General features: G+C 47.8%; 1 protein-coding gene across 1 annotated transcript in view; it reads right to left on the bottom strand.

Moving 5' to 3' along the window:
- LOC144767248 (uncharacterized) overlaps positions 1-18,251 on the bottom strand; it is a 382,106-nt gene that overhangs the window by 290,058 nt on the left and 73,797 nt on the right. Inside the window, 1 exon segment of the mRNA XM_078650776.1 lies at positions 13,157-14,080. Within this exon segment, the coding sequence (XP_078506902.1) occupies positions 13,157-14,080 (924 nt within the window).

The following is an 18,251-nucleotide window of genomic DNA, read 5'->3' as shown; positions in this document are numbered from 1 at the left end:
ACGAGGACATGCAAAGGGAGGCCTTGCTATCCTGTTATCAGAAGAATTAAGCTGGGACCAAGAAATAATTCCCGTAACTAGCCCTAATGTACAATGACTTAACCTAAAGCACTTAGATACAAATGCTCGTACTAAGTCAATATTTCTGTTTAACATTTTTGTTCCTCCTGGGTTTGAACACGATACAATACTCTTAAACATATTCTCCAAATAAATATTACCCTAGGTTCAAAAGAGAATGCACAGATACTCCTAACAGGTGAATTTAATGCAAAAATATCTAATTCTTTACTGCATGCATTTTGGAATTCCGTCCTGCTCTATCCCAGTGGCAGTTTTACCAGACCATATCAAAACTAATAAAGGAAGGAAAATCATATTGGAACGAATCAATGAAATCAACAGAATAATTTTAAAGGGAAGAACGAGAGATGTGCCAGGTTCATATATGCGGAAGGGTCCATCAGGGCTATCTAGACTATATTATCAGCAGTTATGACTTTTTCAATACATTTTTTGGTTTATCAACACAATCTGTCCAAAGCATGGTAGGGGAGAGGTATTAATCAAACAAAAGCCAGCCCGAATATTTTGGAATAGCCAGAATCAGAAGCAAATTAACAAAACAATTAATAGGATAATTGAGTTTCGGTCGCTTGCGCAAACCAAGAAGAGAGCCAATCCAATCTCCTAGCTTGAAAGTACTAAAATCTTGATATCGAGTACTATGCAGAGGAAGTCTCTTCCCATTAAAAATAGTCCCTTAAAAAAGAAAGACTGTATGTTTGGGAACCAGGCAAGAATCGTACGCCTATGCTAAGAGAAGTGGTACGATTTGGGGGTCTTTCAGGGCTAAAGGTTAACTGGGATAAGTCCATCATTTTTCCACTTACCCCATCCACGTCGCCACCAGTATTGGAATCCCCCTTACGATAGACGACAGAAGCAGAACGATATTTGGGAATACAGATTCATACAGATCCAGCAATATTCATACCTGAGAACTACGGTAAGGCAATACAAATGTTAGAAGATGTGAACCACTGGGTCGAACTACCACTCTCTCTCATTGGGCCCATAGGTCTTATGAAAATGGTAGTCCTCCCTAGATTTCTGTTTCTGAACATACCTATTCTCCTGCCTAAAGCTATTTTTGCGACATTATGCAGTTTTCTGACAAAATGAGCATGGGCGGGAAAGCAGCCAAAGGTTCAGTGGGAGGTCCTCACTCTACCTTATGACATGGGGGGTCTTAAAGCGCCAGACCTAGAATTGTACTATAAAGTGGTGCAAAGCTCCTTCGCCTACTACTGGATTCATGGCCCACACGATCTGCCTAATCCATGGTTGGAGATCGACGCAGCACACCCCCACACACTCCCACAGAAACTTTCAAGGCTCCAAACCGCCAAATTGGAGTCTTTGATCTACTGAACACTACATCACATGCACGGTGGAGCTTGTGAGATAAACAAGGGGCACACTCTTGTATTCCCACATGTTAAACTGGAGCGGTGCACTTGGCTTTCGTTAGTACCAGTAACAAATATGAGAACTGTCCTGCAAATGCAAGGGGTAACAGAGATGGGAGATATTTTTCACAAAGGAAAGTTTTGGAATTGGAGGAATATCCCTGAGCAAGGCACCCGCCATCAGCCCTGACTCGATATCACTGCCATAAATTGAGAGAACTATTAGGACAAGACTTGCAAGAGCCACTAGACATGCCGGCACGTTCTGCCCTGAAACAGAAGAAGCCCCAGACAAGTTAGTAAGAGGGCTCTATGCTTACGCACAAGCAGGCGGAGACCCAGTGTGACTAAAGCATTCATTCAAGCAAGCTTTATTCGACAAGTGTCATAAAAGCATAAGATACATAGAATGTATGTCAAATGTTAAAAACCTTAAAATACATAATATCTAAAGTGCAATTCATCTTAAAATTCGGCATAAAGTTCATAATAGCTAAAATATACAATATACCACAAAATACCACAGAAGCACAATATGGCCAAATGACCCCTTCAACATTTTACTCCTAATAGTCCAAGACCACCCTAGGAACTTTGCCACTGCTACATATACAGGAGGGTTAGTACTTGTGCAAATAATTCTAGTAGCTGCCATACCACTCCTGGTACCCAATAGTTTACACATTGGGCGCAGCCATGCCCTGCGTGGGGCAGAATACGCAGGGCACCCAAACACCATGTGGCCGATTGACTCCAAGGGGGCCGGACAACAGGGACAAGATGCCTTTCCACCATTTGACACCTAGATGTGAATGCTCCGATTGGTAAACTACCAATTCTAAGCTGGAAATAGAGCTTTCTATCCAGTGGTTTGGTTATGTCATCCCAGAATGTTTCTAAAATATTCTTATCTTTGAAATCCAGGAAGATCCCTATGAGCGAGAGTGGAGCAGTAGTCCTAAAAGCTTTTGAAGCCACTAACTCCCAGTACATACCCTTTAAGACCTTCTTCGGTGGAAACCTAGCGTTGAGTGGATCCTCCCACAGCTCTTGCATTCCTAACTCTGCCAGGATCCCACCAACGCCCGATAACCACTTGATTTTGTGAAAGGCGTCACTCTTAATTATATCCATGAGTCCTGCAGCAAATATTCTTAGTTAAGGGGTTGACCATAGGCGCCTCCAGTACAATATTGGTCGCAGGTTAGCAATAAGTTCAATTGGTCTCATTCCTAAATCATAAACCAGGATGCACAGGGGTACTCGGGGGTCGATTAATAAGATTGTATAGGAACCTATTTTCAGATACATCATTTTACCTAAATTCTCAAAGCCCCAGATCTCTACGCTGTAAAGGGCTGAGCTAATCACCTTTGCGTCGTAAACACATAGAGCAGGGGCAACTGGTTTTCTTAATGACTTAGCATGCTCTAAGCTCAAGGCTCCAGCCAGTTGGCGATGCTTGAGCGTTGCCAACTCAACCTGTTGGTTCCATCGCAAATCATGTTGAATACTAACACCCAAAAAGTTAAAAGCCTTGACTTGCTCAAGGGGTAATTCATTCATGAATATATTGCCCTTATATGATTTATGTTGATTAAAAGACATAAATTTGGATTTTAAAACATTTACTTCTAGACCTCGGTTGGTGCAAACATTTTCAAAAATACCTAGAGCTTTTTGCAATCCACTCGGGGTCTTAGCAATAATTAGACAATCGTCAGCAAACATTAAAATGGGTACTTTCGCACCTGCTAGAGTTGAGGCATCAACATTAGCTTCAATCAGTAGTTTGGCACATCATTAATGTATAGAGAAAACAGGGTTGGTGCTAGCACACAGCCTTGTTGCACCCCTCTTTCTACTGGAAACTGACTGGTAACGCTTCCAGGAGAACCCCATCTTTACTGCGCATAATTATGCTCATGGAGTCTCATAATTAGCGAAAGAAGGGCACGAGGCATACCCATATCATGTAGAACAGACAACAGGATCGAGCGTGGAACAAGATCAAAGGCTGCCCTTAGATCAATAAAGGCAGCATATAAACTACCCCCACCTAATTGCACAGTCTTCCAATGAAGCATTGCAAAATGCAATATTTGGTCGACTGTGCTAATATAGGCTCTAAATCCTGCTTGAAGGTGGGATAAAATATTCTGCTCGCGCTCCCATTCCTGCACTTTGTTCAAGATCTTTTGCATGGTATCAATCAGACTGATTGGGCGGTAATTACCGGGGAGTGACTTATCCCCCTTCTTAAAAACTGGTATAATTTCCGCACCATTCCACGATTCGGGTATAGCTGCTCCCTTTGCTATTAGATTTGCCAACAATAATATACACCTAGGCTAGGGGGAGGGGCAAGCTGTCCTCCGGTGTGCCCACTGCCTTCTGGGCCTCGCAGTTCCCAGCTGGAGCCTTCTGCAGTCGCGAGCGTGTGACTAAAGCAAGATCGGACTAGCCGAGAGACTTGGGTAGGCCCATAGAAAATAAGGTATGGCAGTCCTGCTGCGCTAGAACTAAGGAGGGATCTGTAAATGGGGACACCAGTTGATACACTTTAAGTACATAAACCGTGTGTATTATACGCTGGAAAGATTGTACCGATATGGCCGACGGGAATCTGCACACTGCCTGCAATGCAGTGAGCAGGAAGAAGGGTTTATACATGCTGCTTGGTACTGTCCAGCGATACTTCAATTCTGGGAGGGAGTTTTCTCACACAGCCGACGCACCCCACGAACGCACCAACGCCCCCCACCACCACCCTCCACGCCTGGACACCGATCAACACCGAAGACATCATCCGTACGATGAACGCCATCCACTCCGGAACACCTACTGACCCCTGCCCTCACCACGTCTTCAACAAGGCCGACTCCATCATCGCACCCCATCTCCGGGACATCACCAACGCCTCCTTCAACACCGCCACCTTTCCCAGAGAGCTGGAAGCACGCCGAACTCAGCGCCATACTGAAGAAACCATCAGCGGACCCCACCGACCTCAAGAACTACCGCCCCATCTCGCTCCTGCCGTTTCCTGCCAAAGTCATCGAGAAGACAGTCAACAGACAGCTGGCCGCCTTCCTTGAGACAAATGGATCTCTCGACCACTCACAGTCCGGCTTCCGGGCCAACCACAGCACTGAGACCGCCCTCATCGCAGCCAACGACGACATCCGAGCCCTGCTCGACAACGGGGAAACAGCGGCTCTCATCCTCCTGGACCTCTCCGCGGCGTTCGACACGGTCTGCCACCGCACCCTAGTACAACGTCTGCACAACATCGGAATCCAGGAGAAGGAACCCAGAGAGTCCGCCTCCCCCCGTTCAGATCAGAGGCCACCGAAGTCATCTGCGGCGTACCTCAAGGATCTTCACTCAGCCCCACGCGGTTCAACATCTACATGAGCCCCCTCGCGGCCATCGCACGCCAACACAACCTCAACATCATCCCCTACGCCGAAGACACCCAGCTGATTCTCTCCCTCACCAACGACCCAGCCACCGCCAGAGCCAACCTACACGAAGGGGTGAAAGACGTAGCCGAGTGGATGACGAACAGCCTCCTGAAACTGAACTCAGATAAGGGATCATCACCCTCCACCTGGGATGACTCCTGGTGGCCCCCTGCCCTCGGCAACGCACCCAAACCAACGGACCACGCACAAAACCTGGGCTTCATCCTGGACTCCTCCCTCTCGATGACCAGACAAGTCAACGCCGTCTCCTCGTCATGCTTCAACATCCTACGCATGCTACGGAAGATCTTCCAGTGGATCCCCACCGAAACCAGTAAGACGGTCACCCAGGCCCTCGTCACCAGCCGACTGGACTATGGGAACACCCTTTATGCCGGGACCACAGCCAAACTCCAGAAAAGACTCCAGCGCATCTAGAACGCCTCAGCACGACTCATCATGGACATCCCCCGACACAGCCACATCTCCGGACACCTGAGAGACCTGCACTGGCTCCCTGTCAGCAAAAGAATCACATTCCGACTCCTCACCCACGCACACCAAGCCCTCCACAACCAAGGCCCCAGATACCTAAACGACCGCCTGACCTTCTACACTCCCACCCGCCAGCTACGATCGACCACCCACGCCCTAGCCGCCGTTCCGCGCATCCGAAGAGCCACAAGTGGAGGAAGATCCTTCTCCTACCTGGCTGCCAAGACGTGGAACTCCCTCCCCATCCACCTCCGCCTGACACCAGACCACCTCTCCTTCAGGAAGCAACTCAAGACCTGGCTTTTCGAGCAGTAGAGGACCACCCAAGCGCCTTGAGACCCTCCGGGTGAGTAGCGCGCTACATAAATGCTTTGATTGATTGATTGAGTTTTCCAGGCATTGACGGCTAGAACAGCCTCACTATACAGATAGAACCAATGCTAGCTTTATTGGGATACGATAAGGACCTAGGAAAATCAGTCAGGAAGCTAGTAGCTATTGGACTACTATTAGCTAAGCGCAGAGTGGCGAGGCGCTGGGCAAGGGGCCCTGCTCCAAAATTGGGGGATCGGCACTCGGACATGGCATACTGTAATGAGTAGTTGGACACTTCTAATGAGCTTCAGTCTGTGCAGAACCACCCTAGGGACTACTGGGCCCTTTATAAGGCATACTTAGTGGACAAAGGCAAAAATGCAGAGGAGGAAGGGCACACAGAGGGGCGATGCTGGACACAGAATACTAAAAGAGGATTGCAGGCTGCAGCGCGGTGGGCTTTGGAATGGGGCTGCGGTAACACCAGACCCCTGCAAAGGACGAACGAATGTATGCAGTTGAAGAATGTACGGACGACAGGTCCTCTGGGGCAGATGTGTGGGGAGAGGTCTATCGAATGACTGTCAGCAGCAGAAAGGTATAATGAAGAGCGCCACTTACCACTGAATGCTTTGTACTACTTTCTGTATCATACAAGAACTATGTTGTGCAGTGCGACTACGAGGTGGTCAAATGTGCATGTGTGATCTTTAAAATGTTAATGAAAAAAGAATTAAAATAAAAAAACAGCAGAGAGGAGTTGGACAAGAAAAGAAAGGAATCCCCTGAGAGTGTGAAAGATTTTTCTGGACTATACAGTTATTTCTGATATTTCAGGAATTACCTTAAATAAATGGAAGATCCAAATTACCTACTTGTGGAACGGTGGAGGATAAGTGGAGCTTGCAACCTGCAACCTGCAACCAGTTCTCAATTGCATTTTGTATTCGTTGGACTGGTAATGGTGAGCCGCAGCACAGTGAACATGAAATGCAAAGTGCAAAGTGCTAGAGAAAGAAAGTGCTTGTAGCTACTAAACAAAAAGGTTTAGGCGATCCTCTAAATCAAAACGTTTGTTGATCCTCAGTTACAACTGACACACACACACCGTTGTTCTTGTGTCTTAGTAAGCATGTAAAGTAGCGCAGATGGTTATGGCATCCACTGCGGACATCTGCAGCATGCAGAGCACAGGCTTCAAGCCTTTTAAGATGCAACACGTCCTCGACCCTTCTTTTGTGAAGCCGTCCCCTCCCTAAGATGGGGAATGCTATACAACATGTGGAGTGGGGTATTATGGACATAAGGTGTGGATATTATTAAAAGGGTTGATGCGTGTGTGTGTCTGTTTTGTATTTCCAAAACGCTTGCAGGTATAATCCTATGTGCTGTTCATCCCTCTAAAATCTAACTTTGCTGTTGCATTTAGGAAGCAAACTGTGTTGTTAAATGAAACATACGGGAAACTTATTTTAGGCAGAATGAAGTCCTGCATGAACCAAGAAGAGGTAGACGAAGGGTTCCTGCTGCTCAGGCGTCGGCAGTGCAGTGACTCGTAATAATGATCATTTTATCTGAGCATGATCCTGAGAGATCGACTCTCCTTCTAAAGCATACAGCCCTCCATCAGTGCTAGCAGGAACGTCCAGCTCCGGTTTATGCATATTTGTGGAAAGACCAGGATGCCATGAGCTCAGGTGCAAGCAAAGAAAATCACCTATTTGACTGTTGTTGGGCTGCTAATATACAGTAATTTACAAGGTTCAACTGGCCCCTCACAGACCCGTGCCCCGTGCCACTGCACCTGCTGCACCAATGGTAAAGCGCACAGAAGCATGAAGAGTCACCAAGCACCAGCAGGAGTGTGTGATGAATGGACCAAGAACAGCAGGAGCATCTGCCGTCCGCTGGGAAAACACGAACATGGACTTCAAACAAAATATTATCTCCAAGCCTAAGGCTGAAAGAGACATCTTCAATCATGAGGAGCACAAATAAATGAATGCTTGCAGTGATTAATTTGTTTTAAAAAAAAACCCTGTGCCAGTGCTCATGCCACCGCTTTTGCTGCACACGTGCAAAGCTGGCGCTGCACCATTAGTGTAGTGCCCTATTGGCTAGTTCTGCTGCTGGGGGAGTAAATCATTAGGGGCCACTTGTACAAAGCATTTTTGCAGACGGAAACGTCCAACCGCAAAAATGCTTTTACAAATGTACCAAATACAAATTGTGATTCAGTAACAGGCTACATACTTGCAATTAGTGTTTGCGATTTAGTATTTAAAAGGGGCGTGTTTACGGCATTTCTTCCAACTACTGAATCTGAATGGGCTGTATGAAAGTTTTGCGGCAGAATTAAGGTCAAGTTTTACTGACTCCTTGAAGGAGGTGGTAACCCATTTGCAAATAGGTAGGGGTCCTTTGAAGAATGGAAAACAAATATTTTTGAGAGCAGGCGGCTGTCCCACGGACCCCACTGTCTACTCTTAAAAAAATAAAATAAGGGGAGGAGCCAAGATGGCGACCGGAGCGGACGTGTGAGCTCCCGGCTCCGCCAGTCCTTGTGCCCCGTCGAATGATCCTGCCTGTTATCCTGCCTGCCTCATCGGCTGCTTAGAAGAAGACGGCATGCTGACCTCGCCCATGCTTGTCCGGACTCTCGGCTCGTCCGGAGGGCTGAGATAGCCCGGTGCCGGTCCCGACGCCATTGCCCCGGCGGTCCTCGCCGCTTACCGCCGGACCACGATGGAGTGAAGACGTGCTGCCCGCCTGAGGAGCGCCCGCATCCTGGTGGGGGCTGCTCCCCCTGGAACGGTGAAGTCAGTGTCCCGGGCGCCGTGCAGTGCTAAACGTCGCGCGGCGCTCCTGCTCCATTGTTACGAATCCGGAGAGGAAGACTCGGATCCATTGTGGGACTCGCCCGCGCATTGCTGCCTGCTGTTCACCCACACCGCCTGGTTCAGTCACAGAGGGCACCTCGCGGCCGCCGCTGCGTAGCAACTCGCGGTGGTGGCGGATGGAACAATTGCTGGCTTGCACCTCGCCCCCCCCCTTGTTTCGGTGCCTGGCTGGTGGGCGCAATGGAAGTCCCTGTTGACCCGCGGGACAAAGGAGACCGTCCGCCATTGCCCCTTGTCGGTGCTGCCACGGTCGCTCCGGGGATTGACTTGCCTGTACTTTCCAACGAGGGGCGCGAAGGGGACATAATGCCTGCCCCGACCTGCAGAGATGTCCTGCTTGCCCTCCGAGACCTAAGGGCGACACTGCGACGAGACGCCCAAGAACTTTGCAACAAGTTCGACGACATCGCCCTGGACCTGACACAGTTTCGGAGAGATTGCTCCCAGCACGGACAGGTCGCTACCTTGAAGACTCCTGTCAATGCTATCGTCTTGCCGAGGATTTCAAGAGAGACTATGATTCGCCCCGCCATGCCTGGTGTTTGTAGACTGTTGCATGTCGACTGTGCCGGGGATACATTGTTCCCACACTCGGCTACTGTTTCGTTGGAATCGCAGCTCATGCCGGAGGCGGGACTGCTGCCTATTCTACTTCTTGTCCCCCTGCAAACTTTCCTATTGGAACTCTCGCCTTCCCCCCTATTGTACCCCCTACTGTACTTGTTTTTTTCGAGCAACTTTGGGGCTATATGTATCGTGACAGAATCATTGTTGAGTAGGTGGTGTCTTCCATTTTGCATCAGTGCACCTCCCCCTTCCTTTCTGCTCCCATCTTGTTTCTTTGTTGCTGAGGGGGACGACATGCATGGAGGGCTGTGTATCATAGGATGTCCGAAATCGGGTCAAGGCTAGATTGTGTGTTTGCTGCGCTAATCTCTTGCCTAATGTGGGTCGGGCTCCGAATGCTGGGTGGGGAAAGGGTGTGGACCGTGCGCGGGATGCAAGTGATTTTTCAGCTGGCTGGGATTTATTTGATATCGTTGGGCCCCCGCTCTTAGCGCCTCCTTTCCTTTATTGCAATCCTGTTTGTGACACGGTCGGAGCCCCGGTTGCCAATCCTGATATCGAATGAGCAGTCGGCTCGGTTTGATTTTTAGGGGTGTCTGCCTCGCCAACAACGATTAGTGGGACGGGGGGTAGCCTGTGCAGGATATCGTCCACTTTCACTCTCTTGTCTCAGAGTCTCCTGGAGTGGCCATCTTGGTTTTTCCCTGGCTGGGGCGAGGATTGGGCGGGTGCCGTGGTGTATTGGTCACTCGCGATTTAGATGCTAGGATTCCCGGTATGGGCGGAATGGGGTTGGGAATTGCTCCTGTAAGTGTTGAGCGCGCATAACGTGTAATGTTTCTTCCATCCCTCCTATTGTAGCGATTTAATGTAACGCTGGTGCTTTCAGATTAGGCGGTCTCAGTGTAGGGTGTACTGGATGGCTGGGGTCCCGGGAGCTCTGATGTTAAGTGGGCTCCTCCCCCCACCTTTTTCTTTGGGGGGTGGTGGATTAGCTTGTCCTTTTCCCCCTCCCTGTATCCAAGAGTGAACTTTTATTTTCCTTTTTTCTTTTTCCTTTTGTCTCCTTTTTTCTTTCTTCTGCGCTTCCTGCTGTGCTTTCTTCTTTCTTCCGACTTTTCTTTCTTCCTGAATTTCGGGTTTATAGGGCGACAGACACGCTGCTAGGGGGGGGGTAGGCCATAGCCTCTGCATGTGTGTAGGGTGGGGGGTTATATTTCATTTTTATTATTTCTATGGGACCTGTTTTGTTCTTTCCTGTGGTTTTATCTTTTTATCCATGTTGGTAGTGCTGGGTGTAGGGTGGCAGTGGTGCTGTGACTGGGTCATAGTTACTTCTCTGTAGCGTATCTATTGCGTAACCATCCTGCCTGGCGGGGACTTGTTTATCATTTACTGACTTGCTTGGTATAGTTGTTACCGTCATGTCCCACCTGCATGGTCTTTGTTCTTAATTTTATTCATTGTACGGAACACTACGACCTGTTTTCGATAGTCGCATACAAAAAATTTAAAATTTAACCTGCAATTATCCTGTGACATGGTGCTGCAATATCCTTCAGCCTTTTTTCCTTCCAATGTTTGATATACTGCTGCAGTACTGTGTCGCCGTATCGTATGCTGCTGTGCTAAATGATTCTTCGTGGCCGGCCGGATGGTTGTAGGCCCGTATATGTTATTTCTCCTTATGCACAATAAAGGTTTTCAAAAATTTAAAAAAAAATAATAAATAAATAAAATAAAAAGCTTATTCTTTTTCTTTTTAAATGCATTCCATTATCCTTTAAGGAAAACAGGCTACATTAAAAAATAATTAACAGACTGCTTTATTAAAAAACAATCATAGACATTGTGGTCTGCTGACCTCAGCAGGTTGCCATCTCTGTGATGGTTGTGATTCCTAATGGGTCTCAAATTGCAACTTACCACACTAAAATGCATGAGGTAGGTCTATTTCAATCTCGCTAGCAATCGCTAATGAAACTCAAAAGAGTTGCTTTCATACATTAGGAATTCCGATTTCCAAATTGCGACTCATAGAGAATTGCAAATGGGAAATCGGTATTCCTGATGCTAGTACATCCTGCCCTAAGTCTTGTTGTAGTTTGCATTCTTCGAATGAGATAAGCAAAAAAGAACTGGGATGAAAAAAGAAATTAAAAAAATCAGTCTGGACACAGTACTTACTCCTTACAAGAGGTAAATCAAGTTATACCTGGCGGCACTCATAGATAAGGGGCTGCTCAGTGGGTTAGCTGCTTTGCAGTTGGTTGCGGCAGCACTCTTCACTACCGAAGCCTGAGCGCTGCAGAGCTTACAGAGTGACAAAAAAATAAAGCCCTAAAGGAGGGTATCTTAAATGCACAGAATGCGGACTCGAACCCATTGTAATGCAAGATACAGCAGCATTTATTGAGGAAAAGAGGTCTACATACATCTGCAATAACCACAGTTCAACTACTAACTCTTAAACATATGTGATAAAAGGTATGATGGGAAGAGAAAAGAGCCCATGTTTCTTTCTGCAGCTCCAACGGTGATCATGCACCACAAAGAGCGAGCAGCATCTGGGCTGAAGATGGAAGCAAGTCCAATCCGAGAGGCGAGTAGGGACTTTGGCATCTGTGAATAGGGGTCTGTGCTGAGAGCCCTAGCTGTGAGCTAAAAGTTGTTGTGACGTGTAAGTAGTAGTTCAGTGTGTGTTTTGTAAGACGGTGTGATAGCGTTGCGGCTGTGCCCTCATGTAATGGCATGAGTGAGGTGGTAAATGAATCCTATATTCGGTTGGTACAATAGAATCAACTCGCAGTGAGAAACGCTCTGGACATTTATAAAGAAATAACACAAGGATGTGATTGGTTACCGATCATATCTCCTTACATTCTTGTACGGTGCTCGTAATCACGGTTCACAGGTGACCAGAGCTGCAATTACAGAGCCCAGGTGTAGGCCGGGAAAATGACTCATCTTAATGATGCTGCCTCACTGGGGGCACATATGACTTGGCATGCTTGCGGCAGGGTCAGAAATGACTTCTCTAAATAAGTTTAACACAGGCATACCATTATGCACTGAGTGCCTGCCTTTTGAACACTTTTAGCTGGGACTTAAACATCAGTATGCCGTACATCATGCCCTTAAATCCCGAACAATGCTAATTAGTGCATGGACTTTTAAAATAAATTAATCCGCAAGGCACGGATCATACCCGGACAGCCACTTCAGCCTGTAAAGCCCAGCAACCTCTCTCAGAAACTAGTGCAGCAAACAGCATGCGAAGAAGAAACATGCTGCACAACTTGTGACCCTCGGCAATCCGATACACTGCAGTTTAAGAGGCACACTGCAAAGTTCTCCCCTCTTCCACGGTGGTATGTTGCTACGCCCAAGATCTGCTCTCTGTGCTCCTTCACGCAAGAGATCTTTTTTTCCACGCTGCTCGCTTTTTAAAAGCAAGAGCTGCAAATGGTGCCTCAGTGATGTTTGAAGTGTATGCGCTTCGCAATGGAGTTTGCGCACTCAGGGTTATTACACTAAATGCACGCTTCCTACAGGAAACACTGGCCATTAGGAATGTATGACTATAAGGCCTCGCTAAGTTAAAACATTCCAGTAAAACTTACTTTGGGGTAACCAGGACATAAGATTGTTACAATGAAAATGGATCTAGTTTGTATTTATTGGTGTTGTAGAAACGTTCATTTTGAGTGAAGTTCCTGGCATAAACTGTGCAGTGATAGGGTTCAATTTAGTGTGTATTATTTGGTGCCGTTGCATATGTGCCTTACCATTAAAGCTCTTCCCACATACTGTGCAGTGATAAGGCTCTTTCCTGTGTGTGCACTTTGATGCCATACATGGCCCTTCTTTCTGAGAAAAGAGCTTGGAAGACACTTTGCAGTGATAAGGTTTCTCTCCAGTGTATTTGGTGTTACGAGACTTGACTTTTGATTTAAGCTCTTCTCGCACACAGTGCAGTGAAAAGGCTTCTCTCATGTGTGTACGCTTTGATGCCGTACAAGGGATCCCTTATCAGCAAAGCACTTGGAACACACTGTGCAGTAATAAGGCCGCTCTCCGGTGTGTACGCTTTGATGCCGTACAAGGCCTCCCTTATAAGCAAAGCCCTTGGCACACACAGTACAGTGATGAGGCCTCTCTCCTGTGTGTACAATTTGATGCCGTACAAGGGTCGACTTATCAGCAAAGCGCTTGGAACACACAGTGCAGTGATAAAGCTTCTCTCCTGTGTGTGTTCTTTGATGCAGTACAAGATTTGTCTTCTGAGAAAAGGTTTTGGAACACACAGTGCAATGATGAGGCCTCTCTCCTGTGTGGGTTCTTTGATGCCGTACAAGGGTTGACTTATGAGAAAAGCGCTTAGAACACACAGTGCAGTGATAAAGTCTCTCTCCGGTGTGTATTAGTTGGTGCTTTAGTAGATTTGCCTTTTGACTGAAGCTCTTCTCACACATGGTGCAGTGATAAGGCTTTTCTCCTGTGTGTACACTTTGATGCCGTACAAGGCTGATCTTATGAGCAAAGTGCTTGGAACACACTGTGCAGTGATAAGGCCTCTCTCCAGTGTGTGTTCTTTGATGCTGTAAAAAATTTCCCTTTTGAGTGAAACACTTTTTACACTTTTCGCAGGGATATGGCCTGAGGCTGGTGTGTCCTTTTTTGTGCCTCACAAGAAGTGTCTCATTGATAACTCCTTTGTCACACACATTACAAGCAAAGCGTCTCTCCCTCATGTGAATTCTGCGCCGTTTCTTTAAGTAGATATTTTGATTAAAATTCATCTTGCCTCCGGAACCTTTATGGCTTTCTTTCCCATACATACTTTCTAGATGTGATTGTTGTTCTGCAAAATATAAAAAACATTGAAAATTACATGAAGAAAATATTTCTTGAAAAAGCTGCATTGGTATAATATGGAGAAGTGAACAGTTACAATTAAGGGAAAAAAAATGTATGTTCTAGGAAAAAGAGTCACACTTCCCTTTGAGGCACAAATGGTGGCTAGTCCTCCTACATAAAGTGCGTTGACCGAGTCCTGCAGCAGGAGCATGCTGGGAAATCAAGTGATTCACAAGGACCACTGTTCGACACAGGCTTTCTGGTTGGCAAGGGTAAGCACCTAAGCCAGGCAGAATCCACCACTGTAGTCAGGGTAAGCCAGATACACACTGATAGTTTGGCGCAGAGCAGTCAGGCTAGTTTAAAGATGCAATGTGCAGAGCATTTGTGCAACACACTAGAGCAGCAACACAGTGAGTAAACCACAAAAGGGAATCCACGCAGGATTATGTAAAAATAAATTCTATATTGTAAATCAAACAAGACCAAAATGACTTAAATCACACCTTTCGTGCAAATAATGCAGGTTTGACAGAGAAAAACACAAATTACTATGAAAACATAGGTCACATCGCACCTGCGCTCCTATTACACTTCATATGGTAACTGTAGTGAACGTGGTTGACGCGATTGCATTTAGAAACCAAACGTACGGCACAGGAGCACCTACTAAACGCTAAACAGTAATTGACCTTGAGTCTTCCAGCAGTTCTCCTCTATGAACAGCCCTGCACCATTCTTGCGGTCATCTCCAGAGCAGAGACAATGCTGAACAAGAAATGCCCCTCGCGCTCTTGCGAATTTGGAGCCCGCCGGGGCCGCTTGAATCGCGTCTCTTTGTCCAAGGGAAACCAAGCCACCCGTGAAGGAGAGTAGGGCGGCTTTACCACTCTTCTGGACCCAACCCGCCTCACAGTACCTTTGTGGGTGCAGGGTCACTGTCCTCAGGGCATCTGTAACTTGCTAACAATGTTGTCATGTCTCGGGAGTGGGACCCGACGTTGAGAGTTTTGTGCAGTATACACGTTAAAACCAGAGGGCGAGGCTGGCTGGAATGAGCCTCAAAATGCTGGCCCGCCACATGTTGCATAACAACGTGTTGTCGAAACGCCTGCCTTGAAGGCTTTGTGCAGCTCCTGTAGCTCTGCAGCCTTAGACGCTGCACTGTACCACCTCAGAGCAGTACAAGTCTTCAGGGGGCTGTTCCTCGGGTCTCAAGGCCAGAGGGGCCACACTAGTTTGTTGTTAGTGGCATCTGACGGTGGAGATATCTTTCCAGACTCCGGGGGGGGGGGAGGTTCACAATCCAATTCAGCTGCCGTGAGCACGCTGGCTCAAGGACGTGTTTGTTTCTCTGATAACGCCTCCAAGCGAAACAACGCTGTTCTCGCTGGAGAAAAACGCTCACCACATGCTAGTTTGTAAAAGATGGAGCACTTCCTTGATGCACAAAGGCACTCCCCTGGTCAGGGCGCTGCACTGTAGGCCCATGCTGCACGGTCCTGTAATGCACAAAGTTTTACCTTGGTGCAGAAGGGAGCAAGAGCACTGGGGACATGCTAGACCTTCTAAAATGGGCTCACCCAGCAGTGGTTTCAGAGAAAAGAGGCCACAAGGTCTTTGATGGCCCTGAGATCTCAGGAAAACGGGAGCAAACAAACAACCCTTGGAGAGCACTTCGGGGAACAAAAGGAGGTGGCAGGCTGCAGACAGCACATACAGTTAGGTTGCAAATTGGCAGTCCCTCCTGCAGCCCAGCTGCAGCAGGTCAACACAAGGCAGTTAGTCGAAATGGGTGGTTGCTCCTGGCAGCACAGCATCCAACAGTATCTGGCTACAAGTCCCAAGCAGCGTCTAAAAACATGGGATCAGAGCTCCAGTACATATACTCAAAAATGTATTTGATGAACAGGTGACTTCAAATGAACCCTCAGAAGTGTGGCACAGTCCCTTGCAGCCTATTCCTGGCTCCAGACGATCATTAGGGAGTAAATCAGCCCTTTGAGTGAGGGCAGGACACAACCTATTCAAATGTAAGTGTGAATCACCTCTCTCCCAGCCCAAGAAGACTAACAGCATGCAGATGAATGCAGATATATCCCCTGTCACACCCTTCCCCTCCCATTGGGAAAGCTTGGTTGTCATGACTCTTCCAAACATGATAGTTGCAGGGGTTTCCTCTGTGGTCGAGTGAGGGGGTCAAACAGTAACCTCAAAGAATAGTGTTCAAAACACCTTCGATGTCGAGCTTCCCCAATGTAGAATGCTGAACAGCTTTCTTTAGAGTACTCATGAGGCGTTATACCAGACCATTGGCCTGGGGGCAAAGGGGAGTGCTTTTTTTGATTCTTTATATTGAGGTGATTTAGAACTTTTTTTAATTCTCGACTATTAACTATTAAAAGGTTGGTCGTAGTCAGATTTTAAGATTGCAGGTACAAGTCATGTCACAAAGATGCCATCTAGTTTTTGAATAACCCTGCTTGTTAGAAATAGGATCTCTGGTTGGCTAAGGCTTGCGCCAAAGCCAGGCAGAGACCACTATTCTAGTCAGGGCAAGGGAGTTACACACCAAGATAACCCCTGCTCACCCCCTTGGTAGCTTGGCATAAGCAGTCAGGCTTATCCCAGAGGCAGTGTGTAAAGCGTTTGCGCAACACACACACACACACAGCAGCAACATACTAGGCACACCACAAAAAGGAACTCCAAACAAGGTTATATATAAAAATAGACTTTGTATTACCAAAAACACATTAGATCATAATCACACATATACACTGTGCCAACTGGCACTGGGCAGTATTTACAGGGGATTATTTACACATGACAGGGCCACGGGCCACTGTCAGAATCAGCACTTAGTAGAAATAGTAGATGTAGCACATAGAATAACTGTAGCATAAAATAACAATTGTAGAACACCACCAGTAACCACTGGTGACAGGTAGGAACACACTACGCAATACTAATCATCCTAGGCATAGATCACGCAGGGAAACATAAACTGACTAGCATAAAGTATACCAGGCATAACAACCTCCTAGTCATGAAAACACAGTTAGAGGTATAACGTAGGATGCATAAATACATTACACATAAATCACATTAGGCAATTATCATCATGAACACAGTAGGCAACCACCTTGCGCAAGATTCCCAGAGGATACTGACCCCAGGCCAACTGGCCTTCCATGGGGCTCAAACGCTCTTTGACCCAAAAGTCAGGGCTGGCTGCACACGCAACCAAAAGCAACAACGCAAGAGAACAAGCCTAAACGTAGCAGCTGCCCACTCCTTCCTGGGCAACTGTAGAATCACCAAGAGGGGCACGGGCATTCACTGTGTCCCCTGTAGAAGAACTGCACCATGTTGCAGCTGCCCTCTGTCACACGGGGCAGCTGGGGGAATTAGGCCAACCAACCAGCACTGCTACTACCGTGCCTCTGGGCCCTCACTCTGGGGCTTCTCTGATAACTTGCCCCCTGATAGAGCCACGTTCAGGCTCTAGGAATAGCCAGATTTGCCCCGTGTTGTAGCGGCCCGCATCTGCGGCGCCGCTGTCAGCCTCCAGTCAAAAAATGGCACAACTATGCGGGTGGGCCACGCTCGGGGAACTCTTCCACCAATATGCCCCCACCAGTTGGAGCGCCCTGGCTCTGCAATTGGGAGACGCCCCCCTCCTGGGGACAGTAGTAAAGTGCAGCCATGGTCCCTTCCCAGCCCTCCCTCACCGGGATTTAGCTGGACTCCTCTGGCTGCTCCTTGGCCTCCGGCGCGGGGAAAGTCCTTCCCTGGGGACCCTCAAAGCTCTGGTTGGGTCCCTCCTCTTGGGACTCCTCTACTCCTTCCAGCACCACTGAGCCACCGTGAGCGCCTCCACTCACCGGGCTGTGGTAGAAACTCTCTTCACTGCGGGCGGGGGCTCACACAAAGGCGGGGTAGGCTTCCGCCTTGACCCAGGCTCCCCGGAGCGACGTATCGTCCTTGTTTCCCCTGGGTCAGCACCGTGGAGCTCTCCTCAGCTCATGGGAGCCCCGCTCAATGTAGGCAGGCTTTCGGGAGTCCTTTCAGGCCCCGCCCTCAAGCAGGCAGTCCCGAGCAGTCCCGCCTGACTTCCTGTTGGCCGCCGCAGCCCTGGGCAGCGATGGGGATTTCCAGGCAGCGATGCGGGG

Source organism: Lissotriton helveticus, chromosome 1_1 (genome assembly GCF_964261635.1).
Source record: "Lissotriton helveticus chromosome 1_1, aLisHel1.1, whole genome shotgun sequence".
NCBI classification, from domain to species: Eukaryota; Metazoa; Chordata; class Amphibia; order Caudata; family Salamandridae; genus Lissotriton; species Lissotriton helveticus.
Note: the sequence above shows the minus strand (reverse complement) of the source record. Positions and strands in the feature narration are given on the sequence as shown.